This window comes from Hydra vulgaris, chromosome 08, assembly GCF_038396675.1.
Source record: "Hydra vulgaris chromosome 08, alternate assembly HydraT2T_AEP".
NCBI lineage: Eukaryota > Metazoa > Cnidaria > Hydrozoa > Anthoathecata > Hydridae > Hydra > Hydra vulgaris.
In genome coordinates, this window is record NC_088927.1 from 19,423,823 (window position 1) to 19,449,401 (window position 25,579).

Here is a 25,579-nt window from a genome sequence, read left to right on the forward strand (position 1 = left end):
TGTTGCAAGTAAATCTTCCAAGTATTTTTCGTAATCTTCTTCTGACATTTCTTCATCGTCCATTATTTCTTTGATAAAGATCTCTTCTTTTTCAGTTAAACATAAATCATGATAGCAAAATTCTTCATGACATTTGCAAGTTTTGATATATTGTTTCATTTTTTTTATATTAGTTAGCTAAAAAAATAAAATAAATTTACAAAAAAATGTTATTGTAATATAAAATTTTGTATCATTTCCATACTCTCTTTTATGTTGTTTATAAGGTCGGGATTGCTTGCTTTTGTTGAAATGTCTAATGACCAACACCATAATGCATCATATAGAGCACGTGCTGCATCGATTTCTGTTCCTTTTTTTTGGTATATTAAAGTTAAAACTCTCATCATTCTTTCGTTAGTGTTGTGGTAATCGTATTGTATGCATTCAATTTCTCGTTTTTTGTAGCCAAGGTATTCTGCTAAAGTTTCCCATTGTGTTTGTAAAAGTGATGTTATTTTGAGTTTAATTCGTATAAAATTCATTTTTTTATTTGCTAAAAAAATTACAAAAAAAATTTAATAATTTATTATAACAAATTTACATTGTAATAATTTAAATAAAAGTTCTTTATTATCTGTTTTGTTTTGCCATTTTGATATTATCGAATATATATGATTTATCACTCTTTTTTTATTTACGTGTTGCAATATGTAGATAACTAAAATTTTTTTTATTTTATCATAGTTTTTTTTGTAATTTTTATCGATTTTTTTAATATGATTTCTTGTGAAATTTAAATATATAGCTAATTGTTTCCAATGATAATGAAGTTCTTTTGCAATATTATTTATTATTTTATTCATTTTTTCTATTATATATTAAAAAAAGTAAAAAATATAAAAAAAGATAATATAAAATTCAAATAAACAAACAAAAAAAAGAAATATATAAAAAGACTAAAAAATGATTTTTTCTTTAAAAAAATATATTTACAAAAAAATTTTTTTTATGAATCTTGCGGTTCTGGGTCTGGGCTCTCTAAAAAAGGGAAAGAAAAATATTAAAAAATATTTTATATTACTTTATTAATAAAAAAAGTAGTAAAGTTAAACTTACGTGGCGAGTAGTCCCAGTGAGAGGGACCGACTTCTCTAGTTGTGGCTAGTGGATAAGGATTATCTAAAAAAAGGGAGAATATTAAAAAATGTATTTATTTTTTATTACTAAAAAAGTAGTAAAGTTAAACTTACGACGGGTCTGGGAATGTCTTGCTTTTCTAATCTCATGTACATAGTTTTCTACAAAGTTTCTAAAATTTCGCAGTCTTAATATTTCTTCATCTATAAGAAAAAATAGTATTATAAAAAATAATTTTTTTTATTTTATATGCAAACCATAAATTAATTACCTTTTTTTGGATTGTACGCAAACACTTGATTGATGGGGCGTTTTTTACCATCTTGAATAATATAAAGCTGGTCACTCAGACTGTCATTGAAAATTTCATATTGAATTTTATTTATGGTAATATATCTCATTGTTATAACTAGTAAAATAAATAGGTTTATTTAAATATTAATACTGTATTATTTTTGTAATAAATAAAATATATATAAATAAAAAATATCATTTTTTATAAAATGCCTAAAATAAGGTATACTCCTAGATCATTAAACACTGTAAACATGGCACGTACAAAAACAACTGTTCCTAGAACAAAAAAAGCAGTTCAAACACAAACGAGTACAAAACAGAGTTCAACATCGACACAGACTGAAAGTCAGTATTTACCGAGTAATTGTAAAAGAATATTATCATGTTTACGAAGAACAAATAATAGATATAAAGATAATAAAACAAATCGCAAACTTGGAAGAGTCGGTAAAAGAATAAAACGTTGGGTTCATACTGCTGAATCATATGTCGATGTTAAACATCAATTAAAAGAAGCAAATATAAGACGAAAAAATAGAACCAAATAATAATGTATTTTATAAATTTAAATAAAAAACTCTCTTTATATCATATTTTAATTTACGAATTTGTTTTCTTCTCAAATGGTATTCGCTTTTTTTTTTCTAAAATTTAAAAAAATAAAATTCTTAAAAAAAATTTATTACTTTTTAAAAAATTTTTTTTTTAAAAAACAACTTACTTTTTTTTTCAAAATAATGTTTTCTTGCAGCGGTTGAGTGTTTTGTTGGTTAGTTGGTATTTCTTGGTTAGTTGGTATTTCTTGGTTAGTTGGTATTTCTTGGTTAGTTGGTATTTCTTGATTAGTTGGGAGTTGTTTAGTTGGTATTTCTTGTTTAGTTGGGAGTTGGTTAGTTGGTATTTCTTGTGTATTTACTTTCGGTGTTTTTTTGTTTTTATTAATTGTAAAGTCTATATCTGTGTTTGTTTCGTTAAAAATTTCATAGTCGATATCGATATCTTCGTAATCATCTATGACGATGATTTCTTTTTCATCGTCTATTTCATCGTCGCTTATAACAGTTATATCATTATCGCTAAATTCTAGTTCTTGTTCGCTTAATTCCATATTACCTGAAATAATTTCATCATTCTTCATAATTTTAGTCATTGTAAGTGTTAGCTTAGTAAAGCGTGCTTTTGCCATTTGGTTTTGATAATAAAAAACGCGCTTTTTATGTATAAAATTTAATCTCTACAGATTAGTTTGTATAAAAGACAAAGTGATGCAACTTTATTCAATGAAAAGAAAATGCTGTGTCATGATAGTTAAATTTAGAAAGTTTTAATAAGGCTTTTATGAACAAGATTAAAACAGATTAAAAAACGAAGTAAACAACTTTTTAAAAACTCTACGAAGAAAAAACTCTGCGATAAGTGTTAAAACAACATGTTAAATAAATTCAAAACATTATGAACCAACACGTCGACGTAGCATAGTGCATTCGCTCGCCGCACTATGTTTCAATCGTCATGTCATTAGACCGTTGTGGGTTCGACTCTCGGTGAAGGTAGTAGAAAGTTTAGAAAGTTTAGAAAGTTTAGAAAGTTATATGTAAAAGCGTTGGGTAGAAATAGTTTTTTTCTTCGTCTCCATTGAAGCTGTGAACGCTATAACATTTAGGTCCCATAGCAAAAGCTTGAGCAATATAATAAGAAGGAGGTATTTCGTTTTGAAAATGATCTGTTTCTTTAGCATAAAGAGTGGAGTAAAAAGGATGAGTTTTTTTATAATTGGAATAATCCATCCAACGATCACCAAATTTTGAAAAATAAATCCATTCATCTACTTTTTCGCGAAATGTTGAAGTAAGCATATTGTTTTTCTTTTTCTTTTGAGTAATGAAAAAACAACCAGAATCAGTATCTGTTACTACTAAATGTTTTTCAGCTCCATGATTTCTTAATACTTGTCCCAATTCCCAACTAAAACGTCCTACGTTAAGTTTAGCATATGATAAAATTTGTGAAGCTACAATACGTAAAGATTTATTAACGAGTTTGCATTTTTCGCTGGTTGTTAAAATGAGAGCATTTTTATGATCTTTTATTTTTAAAAGTTCAAAAACATCTTTCATTTCGTAATGATTGTTTTCATCATGAAATAAAATACTCTTTGTTTTGACATCACTAATCAAATTGAGAAGCATTTCTTTAAAATAATCGTCGTAATTAAAATCTCTAGTATCATAATAATCTAAACAAACTTTTTTTTCAAAAACGTCCAATTTATATCTTTCAGATTCAACACCAATAAACACTGATTCGTTATATAATAAATTTTGAAAGTGAAAAGGAAATAACAACCTAATATTTTCATCCGTTTGACCTTCTCTAATTAAAACGCGACGAATGTTTTGAAAATTTTCAATGATATTTTGAAATGCTTTTTCTTCGTGATTGATAAAAGTCGTATTTAATTTTTGCGCAATTTGTTGACTTAATGTCCCGTAATGTCCGTTAATCTGTAATTTACAAGAAGCGTCGACTACTTTGTCACCCTTTTTAATGGCTTCTTTTCTTTTTTCCATATTTCTTTTTACCATTTTTTGTGCTAAAGGATAACGCCATAAAGGGAGTACTTTGTAAATTTTTTCAACAACACATCCACAACACGTAGTCAACCATATTAAAGTGTCTAAAAATTCACACGTTTCATGTGAACTTAATTTCATGACTAATTTAATAGTTTTGTCTTTTTCTATAGTATATTTTCCATTGTTTTTGAGATAGCGTTTAGATACAATTTCAGTTGGAGAATAATCTTGTAACGATATAATTTCCTTTTCTACCATAGGCGAAAAACCTCCTACTTGATCTTGATACTCTGGTTTCATAGCAATTTGACAATGGACTAAAGCACTAGTTGAAAATCCGTTTAAATTAACACGATGATATTTTTGAATCACATCCTCTAAAGTAACACATTCCAAATCGAAAGAATATTTCATGTGAAAAGGTAAGGGTTTTAATTGAGCTCCTCTATATTGTCCATTTTAGTCCATAAAAATTAAGCAACCTCTTAATACACTATTTAATTTGAGTTCTTTTATTTTAGGTTCAAAATGATCAGTATCAATGGCGAATTTTTGTGTGCCGTTAGTTGACATGCCGCCCCGAATACTCTTTTCAATCATTTTTTGATGTTCGTTGGTTGGAGGAAATTGAATAGGAATTAAACTGATTGTAGAATTTAATTTGCTTGTATAACTAAAAATACTAACGTGATTAAGTATATGAAATTTTGTAAATTCAAATGTTCTTTCATCAAAGTCAATCATAACAGAACCCAATACTACTGTGTCGAGTATAGTATATATATGTAATAAAGATTTTAAATTTTTTAAATTTAAAAATTTCCATAATTTTTTAACACTTTCATAAGCTTCTTTGATTTTTTTAATTTCTTCTTCTAAATTTTTAGATTTCATCAAATCGTTTTGAGCAAATAATTCAATAGGTGGTATTGTTTTATATTCAATGTTTAATAGTTCATCAGTTATTTGTGAATAAGGAAATAATGTTTTTTTAATAAAACAGTTTTTAAACTCTATATTGTCAGTTAAATGATTAATTTCAGGATGAAAAGGACGTAAATAATGCAACATAGTGTTGATAATTTGATTTTGAGCTTTTTGTGATAACATACTACTGGCTTGTTCTAAGGAACAATTTAAAATTTTCAAACTGTCCACAATTTTAATATGTTTACCAATGCAAATAATATTGACTTTGCTCACATTTTTCGATATAACAAAAACATCTTCCATGTTGCTATATTTGATAAAAGCGTTAAAAGGTGATGTTTCAGATTCTGCCAAATGACCGTATAAAGGAATATCCAATATTTTTTTTAAACCTTCTACAATCATAATACGGTTATCAAAAGAAGCATTGTGAGCAAAAATAGGACAAGATAAATGTGGATTATATCTGCCTAAATTTTTGTTGCAATAATCGTGAGCCAATCCGTAAACTTGTCCTGAAAAATGATCGTGATCAACAACAAGATAATCTTCAAAAGCGTTGAGAAAAAAATTGCATTTATTTAAAACTTTTTCTCTATTTTTTTCATCTTGAATAAAATCAGATAAACTAAATTTTTTTTCAAATTGATTATTAAAAGAAACCAACATGCAATGATACCATAATTCGTAGACGGGTTGTTTTAACTTTCTTATAAGAAACAAAAAATAGAGATTATCTGTATTTTGACCACCTATTTCGTTGATACATTTGCGAAAGATTTTGATTAAAAAGTAGGGATCATCTAACAACTCCATATACTCTTGATCAAAATAGATTTCCAGCTGATGATCTGTCATGATGAGGGAAGCCAGTTGTTTCATATAATCTACAAGTTCTTCAGTGGTTATTCTCACATAATCACTTAACAAACCGTTAGTGGCAGGTAGGTATTGAAATTTTTCCCACCATCTACAACAAATATAAAACAAACTCGATACTTGAAATAAATCTTGTTTTATTTTTTCTGCATCGTTATTGATTAAATAATTTTGAACATTTAAAGGTAACATGAACAATTCTAAACGACCTACTCTTTGAAACATGATATTAACAACTTGAATTCGTTTGTCGTTGTAAATACGAAATTCGTTATGATTTAATCTTTCTATTTCTTGGGGAGTCATGTGAAAAAATTTATTTTTATAAATATCAGATTGATGTATTTTATCTACAGGATATCTACAAATAGAACATAAAAGATTTTCTTCTTGCCATATTAAATTTCTTTCTTCAGATGTTATATTTAAGTTTTGAAAACGCGGTAAACATATTTTGTAAGCACATCGAACCAAAGTGTCTGCTAAAGCTATCAAATCATAAACTCGTAATTCCATTTTTAAATTTTCAGTATTTTCTTGAGTTGAATTTAACTTTTCCCATAATATACGTCTGTGTGTTTTGTGAAGTAAAGAAACTCCCGGTTGAAAATAGACAGGTAAACACATTAAAGGATTTCTTTCTAAACTTTCAATAGTATTTTCATAATAAAAAATCCATTGAGTAATCACGTGTCCTTTTTCATCCAAACCAAAACATTCTCTTGCTAATGTTTCATGAATGCATTGAATAACGATGGAATGACAATGATAACTCAACTCAGATAAAGGTTTAACTTTTGAAGTGGAATTTTCTTCAGACTTTGTAATATTTGTTTCGCAGTCAAACGTCATTAAAAAAGGAAATAAGTTTCTACTTGTACACATGAATGAATTTTGTGGACGATAGTGACTAATGCAATCGTTGTATGTAAATTTGTCAGGTTTATAAAAACCTTCACATTCGTGTGTCTCTGTAGTAAATTTTTTTCCACATTCTGAACATTGAAAAAGAACACGTGGCTTGTTAGAAGAAAAATGTAGAGTAGAAAATTTTTAATTCAACATACTTATAGCATGAAAAGAATTGTTTTTTTGAAAAATACAAATTTTTATAGTGTTTTTTGTTTTTTTCCGTTGATTAGCTATATTTTTTTCCTCGTCATTAATAAAAACTCTTTGAGAATCTTGATCGTCTTTGGTAATGTTTGCGCTTTCGTAGACCACTTTTAATAATTCTGTTAGAGTGCTTTTATATTGAGATTTTAATTTAGAATGTAACAAACGAATTTTGGTATTACTTTTGTTAACAGCGAAAATTTTAATGTTAATACGATCAAAAGTATTTTCATAAGCAAAACAGTGACACAAATCAATCAAAGTTTGAAATGACATATTTTTAGATTTTTGTTTTAAATTTTGTAAAACATTTTTCCAAGCCAAAATATTTTGTTCATCTTGATCTTCAAAAAGGAGTTGAAAAATATTTTCTTCTGAATACAAGTCAGTTGTATTTTTTTCCAAAACTTTTTTATTCCATTCTTTAATTGTGCTCACATTCCATTGACGAATTAACAAAGAGATTAAAAAAGCAGAATAAAAACATAAACCTGGTTCAAATAAAATACTGTAATCTAAAAACATTTTTCTTTTTTGGTCATAAGAGAGTTTTGTAAAAGTTTGTGCTTTTAGCGATTTTTGCCATTGTGTTATAGAATGAGGTCTATACCACTCACCAAACCATTCCTTTGCATCAATTTCTTTATTCCTCTTTTGTAGACTTTTATATAAAATTCTTTTTTTGTTTTTTTCGTAATAAATTTTGTCGTGTTTTTCTCTCTTTTTTATTTTATTTGCTTCTTTTTTTTTAGCCAAAAGATTTTTTTTATTTTTTTCGTAATATACTTTATTATGTTTTTTCTTTTTTTGATTATGTTCATCTGTCGTGAGCAATTTTCTTTTAAAACCTGACAATTCAAAATCTCGTAATTTCATCATTGACCTTTCTGTTAAATTGGATAGAGTTTTAATTTTAAAATTACATAAACGTATTAATTTCTATCCGCTATCGTTTTCTAAAATATTAAAAACAGCTCGTACATTGGCATCTTGAATAAAACGTAAATTAGTTGATCCTTCTAAAGGTTTTATAAAATAAACAGGCGAATTGTAACATCGTTTCATTATTTTACAATAAACATTTTCAATAGATTTGCAACACAAAGTAACAATATTATAACCAATTAAAAAATTTTGAAACAAATCAGCAAAAAGAATACTATTTTTCATTTGCGTTTCAAAGCCTTCCATTGTTTTTTGTTCTATATCATAAACAATTTCATCTGGAGTTTGAGTTTCTGAATAAAGTTGTGATTCTTCTACAATATCTTCATCTTTATAATCATCTTTAATGTAAAACAAATGTTCAGTGTATATACTGTTGTTACTAAATTTACTTTCCTCAGTTTGATATTCAAATTTCATTTTTTATATCTAAAAAAAATTACATGTATTTTTTATAAAATTCCAATACATCTGAATCAACAGTTAAACTTTCAAATATTTTTCGTAATTCTAATTTATTATTAATAATTATAAAAATATCATTAATATTACAAACACGTGACAAAGAAACGTAATATAGACTATTATTAAAAGCCTTTGAATTAAAATTAACAACTGCTTTATTCATTGTAGATCCTTGCGCTTTATGAACAGTAAAAGAAAAAGCCAATTTTAAAGGTAAACCCAATCTTGAGCCTACAACAGCATGAGAACAATCTAAAATTTCTTCTTTAACACATTCAATTTTAACTTCTTTTCCATTCATATTAACCCAAACAGCATTATTTTCAATTAAAATAACTGTTCCAACAGTGCCATTACACAAGCCTTCTTCAACGTTGATATTTTTTACCAGCATAACAATAGCACCAATTTTAAGATAAACGGCAGCTGGTATTTGAAAGGAATATTGAATATTTTGATTTTTAATTACATCTTTTGCGTAAAACCAATAACCTTCGTTCTTTATACTATTCATTTTATCATTATCATAAAAATCAACTTCCACATTTTTAAAAAATAATCTTGTATATTTATTATTCAAATTTTCATCTTTTTCAAAACAACGTGTCATAAAATAATCAATAGTTTGTTCTGAAACTCGACCAAAACGTATTTCATTTAAAGCTGCAAAAAATTGCGCATCTTCTTTTTGTCTAAAGCATTCAGTTAAAACCAAAACTTCTGTCATGTATTGTAGCCATATTTTAGATTTAAAAACAAATTCTCCTTTAATAGGTGGCAATTGAAAAAAATCACCACAAGCAATAACTTGTATACCACCAAATAATTCATCATAACATTGTTTAATTTCACAAGCAATTAAATGCAACAAATCAAAGGTTTGAGCATTAATCATCGAAATTTCATCAATGATTAAAACATCAGTTTCCAACCACATTTTTTTAATATCTGGATGCATATGTCGTTTATAATAAGCTACACTTTTAACACCAGTTTCTATACCAGCAAAAGCATGTATAGTGACACCATTTAACAAATGAGCTGCTTTTCCTGTACTTGCAGTAACATGTATTGTTTTATAAATTTGTATACTTTGAGCAATTTCTTTGACAATATAACTTTTTCCACAACCAGCACCACCAGTAATAAAAAAATTGATTCCATCATCAAGCCATTGAAGCGCTTTTTGTTGTTGTAAAGATAACATTTTATTATTTTGCTAAAAAAAATTTATTTTGAATATAAATACATTACAGCATATTTTACAAAAAACATCATATATATAATGTTCCTATCAATGACTTTTTCCACTTGATTTGAAAAATTGTTTTTGTTGCCATTAACAAGTAATAAAAATTTCATAGCTAATACTTCGTCGTCATTCAATACATTTTTTTGTTCGTTTAACAACTCCAACTTTTTAATATCATTTATTTTATTCATCTAAAAAAAAATTTTTAATACACTTGATCAAAACATTTTTCACAATATATAAATGAACAACTTTCTCCATCAGAGCATCTATATTCATCACAATCTTCACATTCGTTCAAATAATGTTTACATTTATCAATTTCTAAACATTTTTCTTTTACATGATTTAATAAATCTTCTTTAGATAACATTTTAAAAAAATTATAAAAACTTTCAAAATTCAAATTCAAATAAACATGATGATGAATTTTAATATATTGAAACACCATCAAAATCAATATAGAAGGTATTCTTTTCATTTCTTCATTGAAAAACCCATCCCACTTGTATTTCAAATACCATTTACAACGACGACATAAAATTTGTCTTGAAGCAATCGCGTTCTCTCGAATCTCTTCCAAAGTTGCTGGACAAATTTGATTGAATTTGTATATGCTTTCCATCAAAAAATCCAAATCATTTTCTGTTAGTTCCATTTTATTATGTAATCTAAAAAAAATTTTATTAAAATATAAAATTACAATAAAGTAAAAAAAAATTATTCCATATATAATCCATTCACTAATTTATAGTCTTTCTTTTTGGAATTATTATATTCTGAACGTAGAATCTTTAACTCGTTTTTTTCACAATTACAACATATATTGTTCACTAAACATGTACAAGAACCCAAACAAAGAATTTCGTCTTTATGATATTTATAAGTTTTCCGTAGCAAATCTTCTGATAAACCAATTTTTTTAGCACTCAATTTAATATTACTTTCCATTTTTTTTATGTAATCTAAAAAAAATTATATTAAAAAAAAATATAAAAAAATTTTTATTTTTTTGTTTCCATTTGATATTTGTTCACCAGTTTATTGTCGTATATATATTTTTTTAGTTTTAAAATAATTTCTTGACAAGTCTTGCAAAAATATCGTTCGATACCACATTGAATGAGACTACAAAATTCACAATCTTTTATAGAAAATATACTTTTTTCTAATTCACCACCCGCATCTGATTTTGCAACAAATTCTAAAAAATCATCAAAATCAAGATGTTTCTTGAATACTTCTGCATATAAATCAAAATCTTCAAAGCTCGTTTTAGACATTTTTTTACTATGTAATCTAAAAAAAATTTATTCAAAAATTAAAAATTACAAAATTAAAAAATACAAAAAAATTAGTTTGATGATTAGTCTGAAGATTGTAAGCATTCCATTTGAAATTTTTTTGCGAGTTCGTTTTCGTATATATACATATTTACTTTATTAAAAATATCAAAACAAGATTCACACGGTTTTTCAGCATTACACTTATTTTCACATGCATCCATAGTTAACATAAGTTTTTCTATTTGACCACTTGTATCCGATTTCGCGACATAATCCAAAAAGTCATCAAAATCAATATCTGCATCCCTTATTTCTTTATATACATCAAAGTCTGCAAAACTTGTTTGAGGCATTTTTTATTATGTAATCTAAAAAAAATACAAAATAAATCAATAATATTCATAATTGACATTATAAAAACTTTCTTTATTTTTATAAATAAAATTCTTTTTATTTGCACATTCAAAACATAATTGCTCTAGACATTTACATTTAAACATTTCTTTTATTTCATATTTATGAATAGGAAAAGCCATGTTCAAAAAATACTTTGAAAAACCACTCTTGTTAGAAACTTTTAATATCATATCATAATATTCTTTCACTGTATCCACTAAATAATCACAACTTAAACAAAGATTGTTATATTCGTCATATTCTTTACATTCACAGTCGACCAAAAAATCAATCTTTTTCTTTTGATTATTATAAATTTCCAAAAGTTGTTCTTTAGTTAAATTGATTTTATTCAAAGCTTTCAATATCGTTTCTTCCATTTCCATTTCCATTTTTTTATTATGTAATCTAAAAAAAATATGTATTTAAAAAATTCTACCAAAAAAACTATATCCAAAAATACTTCTTAATCTAACATAAATATGACAAGCATTCAAATTACAAAATACACAAATAGGAGAACAATCACATTGTGCAATTTTACATAGAGCTTCGTATACAAAATCACGTTGTTTACAAATAACATGGAGCAATGTTTCCATACAGTTTATTTTTTTTGAAACTTTTTCACATATTTCCGAATCACGTTGACCTAAACACCATCCTGAAAGTGACAATTCCGCAAAACCTTGTAATAAAAGTTTTAAAGAATATTCTGAATATTTTTTCACTCGTAGTTTTTTCGGTTTGATTTGTCGCACTTGTTTTACAAAATTATCAAATTCTTCTTGAGACATTTCTTTACTATTTAAATCTCTATTAACTCCCAATACTTCTTTATATTTTTTAGTATATTTTTTAAATATTTTAAGTACGTATTGTTTAATTTTTTCTTCTTCGATATATTGTCGAATTAAATCCAAATTTCTTTTACAAAAATCACAAGGTTTTAAACCAGAACAATTTTCTTCGTTACAAGAATCCACACTTTCTCTCATTTCTTTTATCGTTGGACTATCATCGTGAAGAACAGCCACGTCTATCAAAAGCTTTGTAATTAAATTTTCAACATGATATTTAAATGACATTTTATTATGAAAACTAAAAAAAATTACAATAAAAATTAATTAAAAAATATTTTTATTTATGAAAAAATTTCTTCGAATGTTCATTCATTGCATAATCAATTTTAGTCTTGGAATGTTTATTTGTTGCATAAACAATTGTCTTTTCACAATTTGGACATAGTTCTATATTTCGAGATGTTATTACAGCAGGTGTCATTAAACTATTGTTTGCTCGTATTGTTATTTTTACCATTTTTTATTATGTAATCTGAAAAAAAAATTTAATATAAAAAAATTACAATAAAAAAAATTTAGGAAGAAGAGTTGGTTAGTGTTTTAACATCTGATATCACGTCAATTATTTCCCGAATTCGTTTTTGACATTCTGTACAAAGAGCTTCACATTTGCAATTATTTTCAGATATCTTCACATTTTCAATTTCTTTTGTAATTATTTCATTTTCCATTTTTTATTATATAATCTAAAAAAACAATAAAAAAATTTTATTTAATCTAACAAATTAAAAAAAACTTACTTATTCTGCAAAAAAAGTGCTCAAATATTCCATTGTTTTTATAAATAAACGTTGTAATTCTTCGCGAATTCGTATTATTTTTTCATTCTTATGTTCAAAAGAAAAATGATTCATTATTTCTTTGCGAAATTCAGGAACATTTTTTTCAATATACTCAATCATAGCCGTTTCTCTTTCTTCTTGTTTTTCTTTATCTTCTTCTATTTCACTTTTAAGCCATTCAATATGTTCTCGATTTGTCGTAAATAATTTGTACATGGTTTGCATATACACTTGTAAAGTTTTCAATCTGTTTATAAAACAATCTTTATCAGCATCTTCTCGTATTAATTTATTCATTTCATCTATAGCTTCATTTAAAATGTCGTCATGGAAATTATTAACAAAGTGTTTAAAATCTTCACCATAATCAACAAAATATTTTACTATTTTATATTGAACAGCAACATCAGCATTCAGTTTATCCATCTTTCTATATTTATCACTGTTGTATTTTCCAGATATAAATCTATATTTTTCAATTAAATCCAAGTTTTTTAGTTAATCTAAAAAATACAAAAAAATTTAAAGTACAAAGTTTTAAAAAGACAAAGTTTACATATACAAAAAAATTTTACTCTTTAATAACGTTTATAAAAGTAGTGATAAAATAATTTTGAATTGTTTTTTTTAACAATAATCGTTCTTCGTGAATGGATAAATAATTAAAATCTTTCATATCAATATTAGTTTTTATATGTGAAAACATAGCTTGATCTCGTCTGTTAAATTCTTCTCTTTCTCTTGATACAATAAAATTATCTTCTTCAATTCCAACATTGGAAATTGCAATCATATAACATAACACTTCTGTTAACAAATTTCTCAAATTTACATTTTCTTTTATAAATGTGATGTTTTCATTTATTGCTTCTATTATTTTTTCAATCTCCTTCAATATTCCGTCTTGATGTACATCAATAGTTATAAAATCATGCAAGATAACAAAATGAAAATAAAATTCTTGAGATAATTTTTTCAAAGAATCCCATAATTCTTTTTCAGAATGATGTATTGCTCCAAATTTGTTAATGTGTTCGATTTCATATTTGTCCCAACTATTTTTTTTAACAACAGTTTCCATGTTTTTTTAATTGATCTAAAAAATATTTACAAATTAAACAGAACATTTATTAAAAACAGTTAAAAATGGATAAATTTTTAAAATGATCTTCTAAATGTTTTTCTACAATAAACTTATAAGCAAAACTTAATAATTCTAAAAAATTTTCTTCAAAAAAACTTAAGTTTTGATCCATATATTCATTGTCAAAAATTTCTTTTGCATATTTTTTTGAACATTCACATTGTTCTCGAATACAAACAAAAACAATCAAATACGCATTTAGATTATCCAACGAAATATTACCAATAGTTTGTTTAAAAATCATTTTCACATTATCGAGTTTATCGTGAGCGTCATTAAATGAAATAATTGGTTTATTTTCTACATATCCAACTATCTTTTGTAAACGAGAATGTTGTTTATAATCAAGTTTAAAAATACTTTCCCAAGCATTATCCAAATCTTGTTTGATTTTATTTTCTTTACGAGTTGTTCAAGAAGAGTATCCCAATGATGTTGAATCATTTTAATTAGTTGTCTAAAAAAATTTACAAATTATACACTTGATATAAAAATTATTATAATAAAAAAATTATCGAATTTTACACTTGATATACAAATTATTTTCTACTAAATATTCATCAATATCTGATTTTTTTACAAAGTCACAAAAACCATAACCGCAATTCTGTCCATCTTTTGGAGGTCTTTGAAAAGCTATATTGTTTTCTGTAAGAAAAAATTTTTTAATTTGTTTACCATTTGGACCACATAATTTCAATGATACTTTGTGATTTAAAAAAGGCCATTTTAAAACAGCATCATAAGGTGTAGATCTCAATATGATATACAAACCTATTTCTTCTTTATTATGATGATCACATTTTATATTAAGTGATAATTTCATTAAAAATTGATAATTTTTAAAATAAAATGGTACACTGTAATAATCTTTGCTCTCGTTTTTAAATTGTTTATAAAAATTTTCAAAAATCCATATCTTGTTACCATGACCATCATTGTTGTGCATTTCTTCTAAAATGGACAGACGAATTTCTAAATCATTTATTTTATTACAAAATCCATTCATTAAAAAATTCGAATTGTTAGTAAAAACTGTAAAAGCAGGTGATACATTTTCTTTTTGTGTATTTTCTTTTACGTAAATACCATCAAATTCAATTCTATCTTCCATAATTTTTTTACTAATCTAAAAAAAATTACAAAAAATATTTTACAATTCATGTTTAAATATGTTCCACATATTCTACATCTCATGTAGAAAATGAAGAATCAAATTTAATCATTTTTTACAAAAAAATATACAAAATATTATTTTCCAGTAGAACCAAAACCGCCTTTTCTTTCAACGTTTTTAATCATTGGCATTGTTACTTGACGACAAGCACAACCATCAAACTCTATTACTTTTTTTACAGCTTTATACATTTTCACAAATCCCATTTGAGCAATAGCATCTCCAGATTTAACAATATATTCTTCATTTGAATGATTAATTAGTATCACTTTAATTTCACCTCTATAATCAGGATCTATTATTCCTGGAGCGTTCAACACAACAACACCATATTTAAAAGCTATACCTGATTTTGAAAATATGCAACCTACTAAATCTGAATCTATTGTATCGATATATACTCCAGTACGTACTAAAACACGTTGATTAGATTGAAGTGTATATTCAAGTTTACTTCTTAGATCAAAACAAGCACTATTTTTTGTTTCATAAAAAGACCATTCTATAGTATCATTTATTTCAATCTTTTTTACTTCATCAGAAGACCATTGATCGCATTTATCCATCTTTTTTTTACACTAGTGCTTACTTTGACAGAAGATGTTTGAACAAGATATTTTTTCCCCTTTTTATATAAAAATGGAGTCATGACAACTTAATCTAATCGATTAAAATAGAATTAAAGTATCAAAGTACAGAGTTTAAAGTTTTTTATCACACCACACTTTAAACTTTGAACTTTTGTAACATATTTTACATTCTTTAAAAAACTTGTTTAGTTCTTGTTTTTTTAATCTCTCTTTTCAACTCAAACAGTATAAAAGGAGCTCATTTTCATTTAAAAATTTATTCAAAACACAACTAAACAAAAAATGTCAGAGTTTGAAATTGTTTATTGCAACGATAACGCCTATGTTAAATTTGCAGATTTAGCCGCAGCTACTTTGTGGCTTATTGATTTTAAAGAAGAAAAAAATATAAAAGATAAACAATATTCAACTGTTCCTCTTAAACCGTTGGCTCAATTTATCTATCATAAAAAAGAATTAATCTACAAACCAAAAAATGAAGGCTGTGAAATTTTATTACCATGGAAATACAGAGATCTGTGTGATCTCAACAAAACAAATTATTTATTCAGATTTATTGAAATTATCAAAAGACGACAACAATTTTAAATTGCCCAATGGCGAAGTTACTTATAATGCAATTTTTAAATTTAATCACAACAAAATGACCAAAAAAGTATTGGAAAGTTTAATGGATAATATGCAAGCTGCTCAACACAAAGCTTATGTGTCAATAGCTTACCCTAAAACTCACGTATTAAAAACAGCTGATTTTACCAATTATTCGATACGATTAGGAAAAGAAGACGATCAAATTTATATTACTGAATATGAAAGATTAATGGCTATAGAACCTTCTTTTCACAACACAATAAATAAAAATGGTGTTCCTAGAAATTTAAATCAAAATTTGAAAAAAGTCTGCGCTGAGTTAGCTGAAAAAGAAACAAACGAAACGCCTGCAAAAAAAGTAAAAGCCGAAACTGAAGTACCAGAAGAAGATGAAGAATAATTATTTTTTTGTAATTTTTTAATTGAATTAAAAAAACCTGTTTTATAATCAAAAAACTTGTTTTTTCTTATTCTTTTTCCTATATAAAAGGTTGAAAAAATAATATTCTAGTTCATTTTTGAAAGAGAAAATGACTAGCAAACAACTAGACGAAAATCTAATCAAAGCTGTTTTACTTTTTTATCCTGATAATGAATTACATCCTTTGTTATTTGAATTTCATCATTTAAATAACACGTATGAAGAATGGCAGGATATTATATTATCATATTTAAAAAAATTTAATTTGGAATTAAATTTGGAAGAAGAAAAATGGATTGATTTATACTACATTTTCATAGCAAAAGACTATGAAAATTCTCTACATTTATTTGAAAAAGCTTCTCGTTGCGATATGACTTTTGAAGAACAATCACCATCATGGAGAATTAGTATGTTTGAAGTTTGTCGTCTGATTAACGATGATTTTTTAAATATAACAAAAACAACAGTAGAAAAGCAATACGAAGAACAAAGAAAAAAATTGGATGAATTTATTAAAGTATATAAACTTTATTGCAAAACAAAAAATACAGAAAAGAAATGCACTTCGTGGAAAAGTAAACTTAAACAAACCTTAAAATATTATTTTTTATTTCCTTATATAACTAACAAATGGGAATATGACGAATTGAAGAAAAATTGTAAAATATTACAAAATGAGTATCCTGCTTGCATAGAAAAACCACTTTATTATTCATACAACGATAAAGTTTTTCAAAATGGTTATTACAGCATTTATACACCTGTTCCTATTTATAAATATTTTATATTTGAAAAAGTCCGTATAGAAGATGATAAAGTTTATATTTATAAAGCTTTTGATCGCTGCAATTTTCACGATAAAAGTTTGATAGAAATGTTTCCTACAGCTCAATGGTTTTTTTTCTTTAAAAGAAATTTTAACATTTCAAAGATTTTATACAGAAAAGAAGACGATGTTTATAATTACGAAAACAACAAAATAGTATCAAAACAACCTATTCACGCAAACATTCACTACACCAAATATTATGTGACTGCGAAGGAAGGATTTTAAACAAGACACTTTTTATTTTTTATTTTTTTTTCCATTTCGAAAAGTTGATACACAAGTTTGTTTAGTTGAAATATATTATTAAAACATTCACATTTCTCTTTTTTTAATATGTAAATACAAATGATATTGTCTTTTATTAATTTAATAAAATTCGAATATTCTTGAACATTAAATTCTGTATACTGTTGTATATCATCATGTTTTATAAAACCATTTACAAAATCTTCTAAATAAAGAGCGAACATAAATGTTTCATATTTTGGACAATGTTCGTGTGTATGTTCTTTTGTCTGATTGTGTTGGTAATGTTCTAAGCACAAACTTTCGTTGTTAAAATATGTAGGTAATTTACTTATTTTTGGGAATAACAATCTATTTAAATCAAACTTAAATATTTTTTGCTCTTTTATTCCACATAACACATCTTTCTCCATATTGCCACCTTTATAAAAAACGAGATTATATTCAAATTTTGAAAATATTGCTTTTAAATAATCTAAAACAGAGCTACAAAATATGATTTCGTCAGTGTGTTTAAAAGTAGGATAATATTCTAATCCATGAATATTATTTAGACAATATAAATATACTTTTCTATCTTTTTCTTCCAACTCTTCAAACTTTACACAAGGTATTACTTGCGTGTGATAAAACTGCTTATCGCTAATTGAGCGTAGACATAACTCTCTAATACAATTTTTTCCCCATATATGAATCTCTTGATTGCCAATAAATTCAAAATCTAACATCCATAACTAAAAAAATAGCTTTTTTTATTAAAAAATAAGCGTATTATTTTAATAAAATGAATAAAAAGTATAAAAAAAAGTTTTTTAAAAAAATTTATACATTTTTATTAAAAAAATGAATCGCGTTGATAGCATTATTAAAAAAATTCATAACAATTGCGCAGTGTGCGCTCTTGATGAAGTATCTAAAAGATATCAAGAAATCAAATCTGGAAACTCTTCACCCTCGTCTGATATTCAAGAAGAAGAACATTATACAGATAAAAAATCATTCGATTTTTTACAAAATGTACTCGATTCTAAAAGAATAACATTAAATTCCTACAGTATTGAAAAATGTTTTAAAAATAGTGAATTTAAACATTTGCTCGAAAATCCACAACTTTGTTCAAAACATCTCGAACGCTTTGATAATTTGAAAGAACAACCTCTTGGTGATAACAAAATAACTGAATATTATAAATCTAAACTCACTATTTTGTTGGTTGAAAAAGATATCAAACCTACTTTAGATCAAACAGATGGCGATCAAACAGATGGTTTTGTAGATACGTTTACTACGAAAATATTACCTACTGTCTCTTCTTTGATAGAAAAACTAGATGGAGCGTTAAAAAAGAAATCTGTTAAAAGAAACATTGAAGGAATTATAAAAGAAGGAACCAGCGATAAAAAAACTTTATTTGTTAATATATTACACGCTATTGTAACTATATTTATTACGAGTTTTTTAGTTTAGAAAAAGAAGAATAAACAAAATGGCTACTGATGATTCTTTATTTCGTTTTTTTAAAAATTCTGAATTTAAAGATTATTTTATAGGAATTTATGCTTTTGATCAATTGAGTCAAACTCGCACTCATATTCATATTATTAATAATATGAAAAAAAATGGTTCTTTTATTATTTACAACAATGAAACCACAAAAGAAGCAGGTCAACATTGGAGAGTATTGATGAAAATAGACAAAGCTCATTTTTTTTGTTTTGATAGTTTAGGAGAAGAAAGCGTATTACAACAAATTCCAAAATATTTAAGATTTAATACACATTTGTTTGAAGCAGTAGAAGAAATAAGCAGCAATATACAAATCAATACTATTAATATTAACTATAACGAAATGGATATCAATTCTTATATACGACAAACAAATCATTTTCCTACAGAATGGACAGCAGATAATCATGAATTTTATTGGTTTACAAAATTTATTTTAAAATATAGCGAAATGACTAATAATCAAAACGTATTTTTTTCATACAACAAATTTCCTTTTCAATGGAATGATAGCAGTTTGTGTGGTGCGTTTGCTGCTTATTTTGTAGCTTTAGTATTTCGCAACGAAAATGTTTTATTAACTGATCAAATTTATTTACCTTTACTGTGCAGATTGTTAAATTATTATTTTTCCGAAGTAACAACTCTTCATACATCCCAACTAATTCAACTAAATCTTCATCCATTTTTTCAATTTATCAAAAAAGAGCTTTTTCAATATCTTGACGTTACTGCTAAACAACTGTTTGAAAAAGACATGAAATTACATTTATATATGAGAAAACAGGAAAATCTGGAACCTGAACTATTGTCTATGAAAACAAAACAATTTCCTTTGAATCATGATATTTACGAAAAACAATTATTAGCTCAAAATGCTATTAAAAGATTTTTAAAAGACTCTGGGTTCTTGAGAACCAATTACGAAGCTACATGGGATAAATTGTCCATATTAGATATTAAAGCTGTTCCATCTGTAATGAACGAGGAAAATATTTATTATATGATACAAGATGAAAGGGATAAAATTTATGCAAACAATTATACTCGTTTAAAGACTGCTAATCTATTTTTAGATAATCCTATCGATGACATCATGACTAAAAACGAAATAAAAAGGCAGCTAGCTCTGAATTTAATATAAACAAAATCATGAAGAGATCAACACACACACTACTTGAAGAAATCGTTGAAGAAAAATGTGCGACTTGCAATGGATACGGAGAATTATATTTTATGATTTTCAGAGATAAAAAAAACATATCGATGTTAAAAGACTGCACTTTACATGTTGCAAATAAAGAAGTTTGGATATTCAACAAAACGACAAAAAAAGGTGTAAAAAGTTTCTTACACAAAACGACATGCTTAACTTGTAAAGGAAAAAAATCAATTATCATAAAACGTTTTAAAAAGAAAAAAATGGAAGAAAAACAACACAATATTTGATTTATACATGTTTATTCTTTAGAAGATTTTAAATAATATTTTTTTTACAAAAAATGTCTTTTTTAATATACTTCAAACACTTTGTCTGACGCCATATAAGGGTTAACGGGTTTTATAACAACAGGATTTGGAACAACAGTTTTTGTTTTTTTGCCTTTCCACGCTTTTCTTATACTGTATAACAATGAACCCACTTGTAATGCGTTGGTCACATTTTTAGGAGTAATAAAATCAGCTAATCCTCTTCCTCGTCGAACTTTTCGTCGTATCTTACGTCTATAACGTCTTGTCCTTCTTCGTCGATAAGCCATCCTCCCCAAGATTTAATAACAAATTTTAGAAACTTTTTTTCGGTTATTTCAAAACTATCTTCTTGACCGTCTTCATATATAAAAACTATATTGAGTTTATTATTTGATCGTGTTACTTTAATAAAATAACCATGTTTTGAAGCGCATAATATTGAAAAATCCTCCTTTGAGTTACAAGCGTTAAACACAACACCATAAAATTTATTCAATTGCGCATAAGTATAAAAATCTGTCACATAAGTTTCAAAATCCATTTTTAGATAGCAAAATAAAAACTTTCTAGATAATCTTTACAAAGATTCAATTTTTTACGACCTCTTCTTCGAGTAGCCAAATATCAAATGATTCTTTGTTAACTTCAATAAAGTCCTCATATACCATTTCAAATTCGTGTTTCTTTTCATCATAAATAAAATCAATATGGGCTTTATTATCAACTCGAGTTATTTTGATTTGTTTACTACCATCCAAACGAAAAAATAATTTAAAATTTCCATGAACTTGTTTTAAACTATCATTCCCTGTTAAACTAGAAGTTTCTAGATTAACAATTGATTTATAAAATTCTTGTAAACAAGTTTTAAACTCCATTTTTTTAGAATGAAAAAAAATACTAAATAAAAAAATTAAAAAAACTAAATTTATAGTTTTTTTAAAAAAACAACAGAAAAAAAACACTGTTAAATTAAATTTTTTAACATTTTATTTTTGGTATTTCTTTACCAACATAAAATACACCGTTTTTTACATGTGAAATTGTATATAAATTATTTAAAACATCATAATCCAAAACTAATCCACCTAAAAAAGTAGATATTTTTGTATGTCCTTTTTTCTTTTCACCGCTAATAATTTCAGCCGTTCCATCTTTATATTGTAAAGTTAAAATGTAATCGCCATAATCACTTGTATCTGTTCTTAAATTTTGAACTACGTTTCTCTTTGTCTTTTTTACTTCTGTTAATATTAGAAGATAATCTTTCAAATTCTCTTTTACGTGTTTATGAAACGTTTTCATAAAACATCTTTTACAATACTTTTTATTGTGCGTTCTTCTATGTACATGTTTGCACGCTTGCAGTGAATTCATTTTTTGAAATAAACGTTTACAAAGTTTTTGCTTTTTTATAGTTATTTTTTAATCCGCTTAAAATACAGTTTTAAAAACATCACCAAGTATGGGTATACCGCCTAATAAGTTACCAAAGAGACCTTTACCACGTTTTCTCAATATACGTTTTCGCCCTCTACCAACTAAAGAATGATAAGGTCTAGGATGAAGTAAATGTTTTCGATGAATAAAAATATATCTTTTAGCCGTTCTATGTCTCCTAGGTTTTTTATGTCTCATTTTTTTTAAAATATTTCGTTTCTTTGTTTATTTTGATCAACTTTTGTTATAACAAAACGATATATCGGTTTTCCTACTCGATTCATTTCTCGATTTTGTTTATTATTTATATACTTGCTTTTTGTTTTTCGATAACACATCAGTGCTTTTCTACAAATTTGACGCTTTATTTTTTTAAATTTTTTTTATTTCTTCTACGTCTTAAAGTTCTTAATTCCGTATTATTAGGATCTGTTAACTCATTTTCATCAAAAGATTTTCTATCAAAAAATTCAAAAAAAGCATCTCTATGAAAAGGATATTTCCCATCTACTGTAAATTTTGGTAATTTAGTCGAATATTTCGGTCTTAAATTACTTTTATGAAGTGACGGTTTTGAAAATAAAATTCGTCTTACAATCATGCGCGAAAAATCAACATCATCTGCAGCCATTTTTTTTTCGGACTTGTATTTTTTTTAAAACTTTTTTTTTTGACTTGTATTTTTTTCAACTTTTTTTTTTTGACTTCGTTTTTTTTTTTATATGTTTTTTTACAACTTAAAAAACTTTGTGTCACCCTGACACTGCCTTACTTATTCTGTCTTTATTTTATCTTAGTAGGCCTACTTACTTATATTTTTCTTATAGTGTTTATTTTTTACGGCCGTTTTTTATCTTACTTACTTACTTACTTACTTATTCCTTACTTAACTTACTTAGTCCTGCCTGTTTTCCTAACCCTGCTTACTCACACACTCGTGCGCTCACTCGTTCTCACACGCTCAGACATCACTCATCAGGTATTTCTACCCAACGCTTTTACATATAACTTTCTAGACATCACTCATCAGGTATTTCTACCCAACGCTTTTACATATAACTTTCTAGACATCACTCATCAGGTATTTCTACCCAACGCTTTTACATATAACTTTCTAGACATCACTCATCAGGTATTTCTACCCAACGCTTTTACATATAACTTTCTAGACATCACTCATCAGGTATTTCTACCCAACGCTTTTACATATAACTTTCTAGACATCACTCATCAGGTATTTCTACCCAACGCTTTTACATATAACTTTCTAGACATCACTCATCAGGTATTTCTACCCAACGCTTTTACATATAACTTTCTAGACATCACTCATCAGGTATTTCTACCCAACGCTTTTACATATAACTTTCTAGACATCACTCATCAGGTATTTCTACCCAACGCTTTTACATATAACTTTCTAAACTTTCTAAACTTTCTAAACTTTCTACTACCTTCACCGAGAGTCGAACCCACAACGGTCTAATGACATGACGATTGAAACATAGTGCGGCGAGCGAATGCACTATGCTACGTCGACGTGTTGGTTCATAATGTTTTGAATTTATTTAACATGTTGTTTTAACACTTATCGCAGAGTTTTTTCTTCGTAGAGTTTTTTTTTAAAAAGTTGTTTACTTCGTTTTTTAATCTGTTTTAATCTTGTTTCATAAAAGCCTTATTAAAACTTTCTAAATTTAACTATCATGACACAGCATTTTCTTTTCATTGAATAAAGTTGCATCACTTTGTCTTTTATACAAACTAATCTGTAGAGATTAAATTTTATACATAAAAAGCGCGTTTTTTATTATCAAAACCAAATGGCAAAAGCACGCTTTACTAAGCTAACACTTACAATGACTAAAATTATGAAGAATGATGAAATTATTTCAGGTAATATAGAATAAGCCGAACAAGAACTAGAATTTAGCGATAATGATATAACTGTTATAAGCGACGATGAAATAGACGATGAAAGAAATCATCGTCATAGATGATTACGAAGATATCGATATCGACTATGAAATTTTTAACGAAACAAACACAGATATAGACTTTACAATTAATAAAAACAAAAAAACACCGAAAGTAAATACACAAGAAATACCAACTAACCAACTCCCAACTAAACAAGAAATACCAACTAAACAACTCCCAACTAATCAAGAAATACCAACTAACCAAGAAATACCAACTAACCAAGAAATACCAACTAACCAAGAAATACCAACTAACCAACAAAACACTCAACCGCTGCAAGAAAACATTATTTTGAAAAAAAAAGTAAGTTGTTTTTTAAAAAAAAAATTTTTTAAAAAGTAATAAATTTTTTTTAAGAATTTTATTTTTTTAAATTTTAGAAAAAAAAAAGCGAATACCATTTGAGAAGAAAACAAATTCGTAAATTAAAATATGATATAAAGAGAGTTTTTTATTTAAATTTATAAAATACATTATTATTTGGTTCTATTTTTTCGTCTTATATTTGCTTCTTTTAATTGATGTTTAACATCGACATATGATTCAGCAGTATGAACCCAACGTTTTATTCTTTTACCGACTCTTCCAAGTTTGCGATTTGTTTTATTATCTTTATATCTATTATTTGTTCTTCGTAAACATGATAATATTCTTTTACAATTACTCGGTAAATACTGACTTTCAGTCTGTGTCGATGTTGAACTCTGTTTTGTACTCGTTTGTGTTTGAACTGCTTTTTTTGTTCTAGGAACAGTTGTTTTTGTACGTGCCATGTTTACAGTGTTTAATGATCTAGGAGTATACCTTTATTTTAGGCATTTTATAAAAAATGATATTTTTTATTTATATATATTTTATTTATTACAAAAATAATACAGTATTAATATTTAAATAAACCTATTTATTTTACTAGTTATAACAATGAGATATATTACCATAAATAAAACTCAATATGAAATTTTCAATGACAGTCTGAGTGACCAGCTTTATATTATTCAAGATGGTAAAAAACGCCCCATCAATCAAGTGTTTGCGTACAATCCAAAAAAAGGTAATTAATTTATGGTTTGCATATAAAATAAAAAAAATTATTTTTTATAATACTATTTTTTCTTATAGATGAAGAAATATTAAGACTGCGAAATTTTAGAAACTTTGTAGAAAACTATGTACATGAGATTAGAAAAGCAAGACATTCCCAGACCCGTCGTAAGTTTAACTTTACTACTTTTTTAGTAATAAAAAATAAATACATTTTTTAATATTCTCC

At 26.0% G+C, this 25,579-nt stretch overlaps 1 protein-coding gene across 1 annotated transcript; it reads right to left on the reverse strand.

Moving 5' to 3' along the window:
* Positions 1-15,301: 15,301 nt before the first annotated feature.
* On the reverse strand, positions 15,302-15,793 carry LOC136083103 (deoxyuridine 5'-triphosphate nucleotidohydrolase-like). Its single transcript, XM_065802512.1, has one exon. It carries the CDS (start codon positions 15,791-15,793, stop codon positions 15,302-15,304), a length of 492 nt encoding a protein of 163 aa, XP_065658584.1.
* Positions 15,794-25,579: the final 9,786 nt, after the last annotated feature.

Excerpts from the sequence above, each read along its gene's own strand:
- LOC136083103 (XM_065802512.1), bottom strand. The coding sequence starts at position 15,793 with ATGGATAAATGCGATCAATGGTCTTCTGATGAAGTAAAAAAGATTGAA.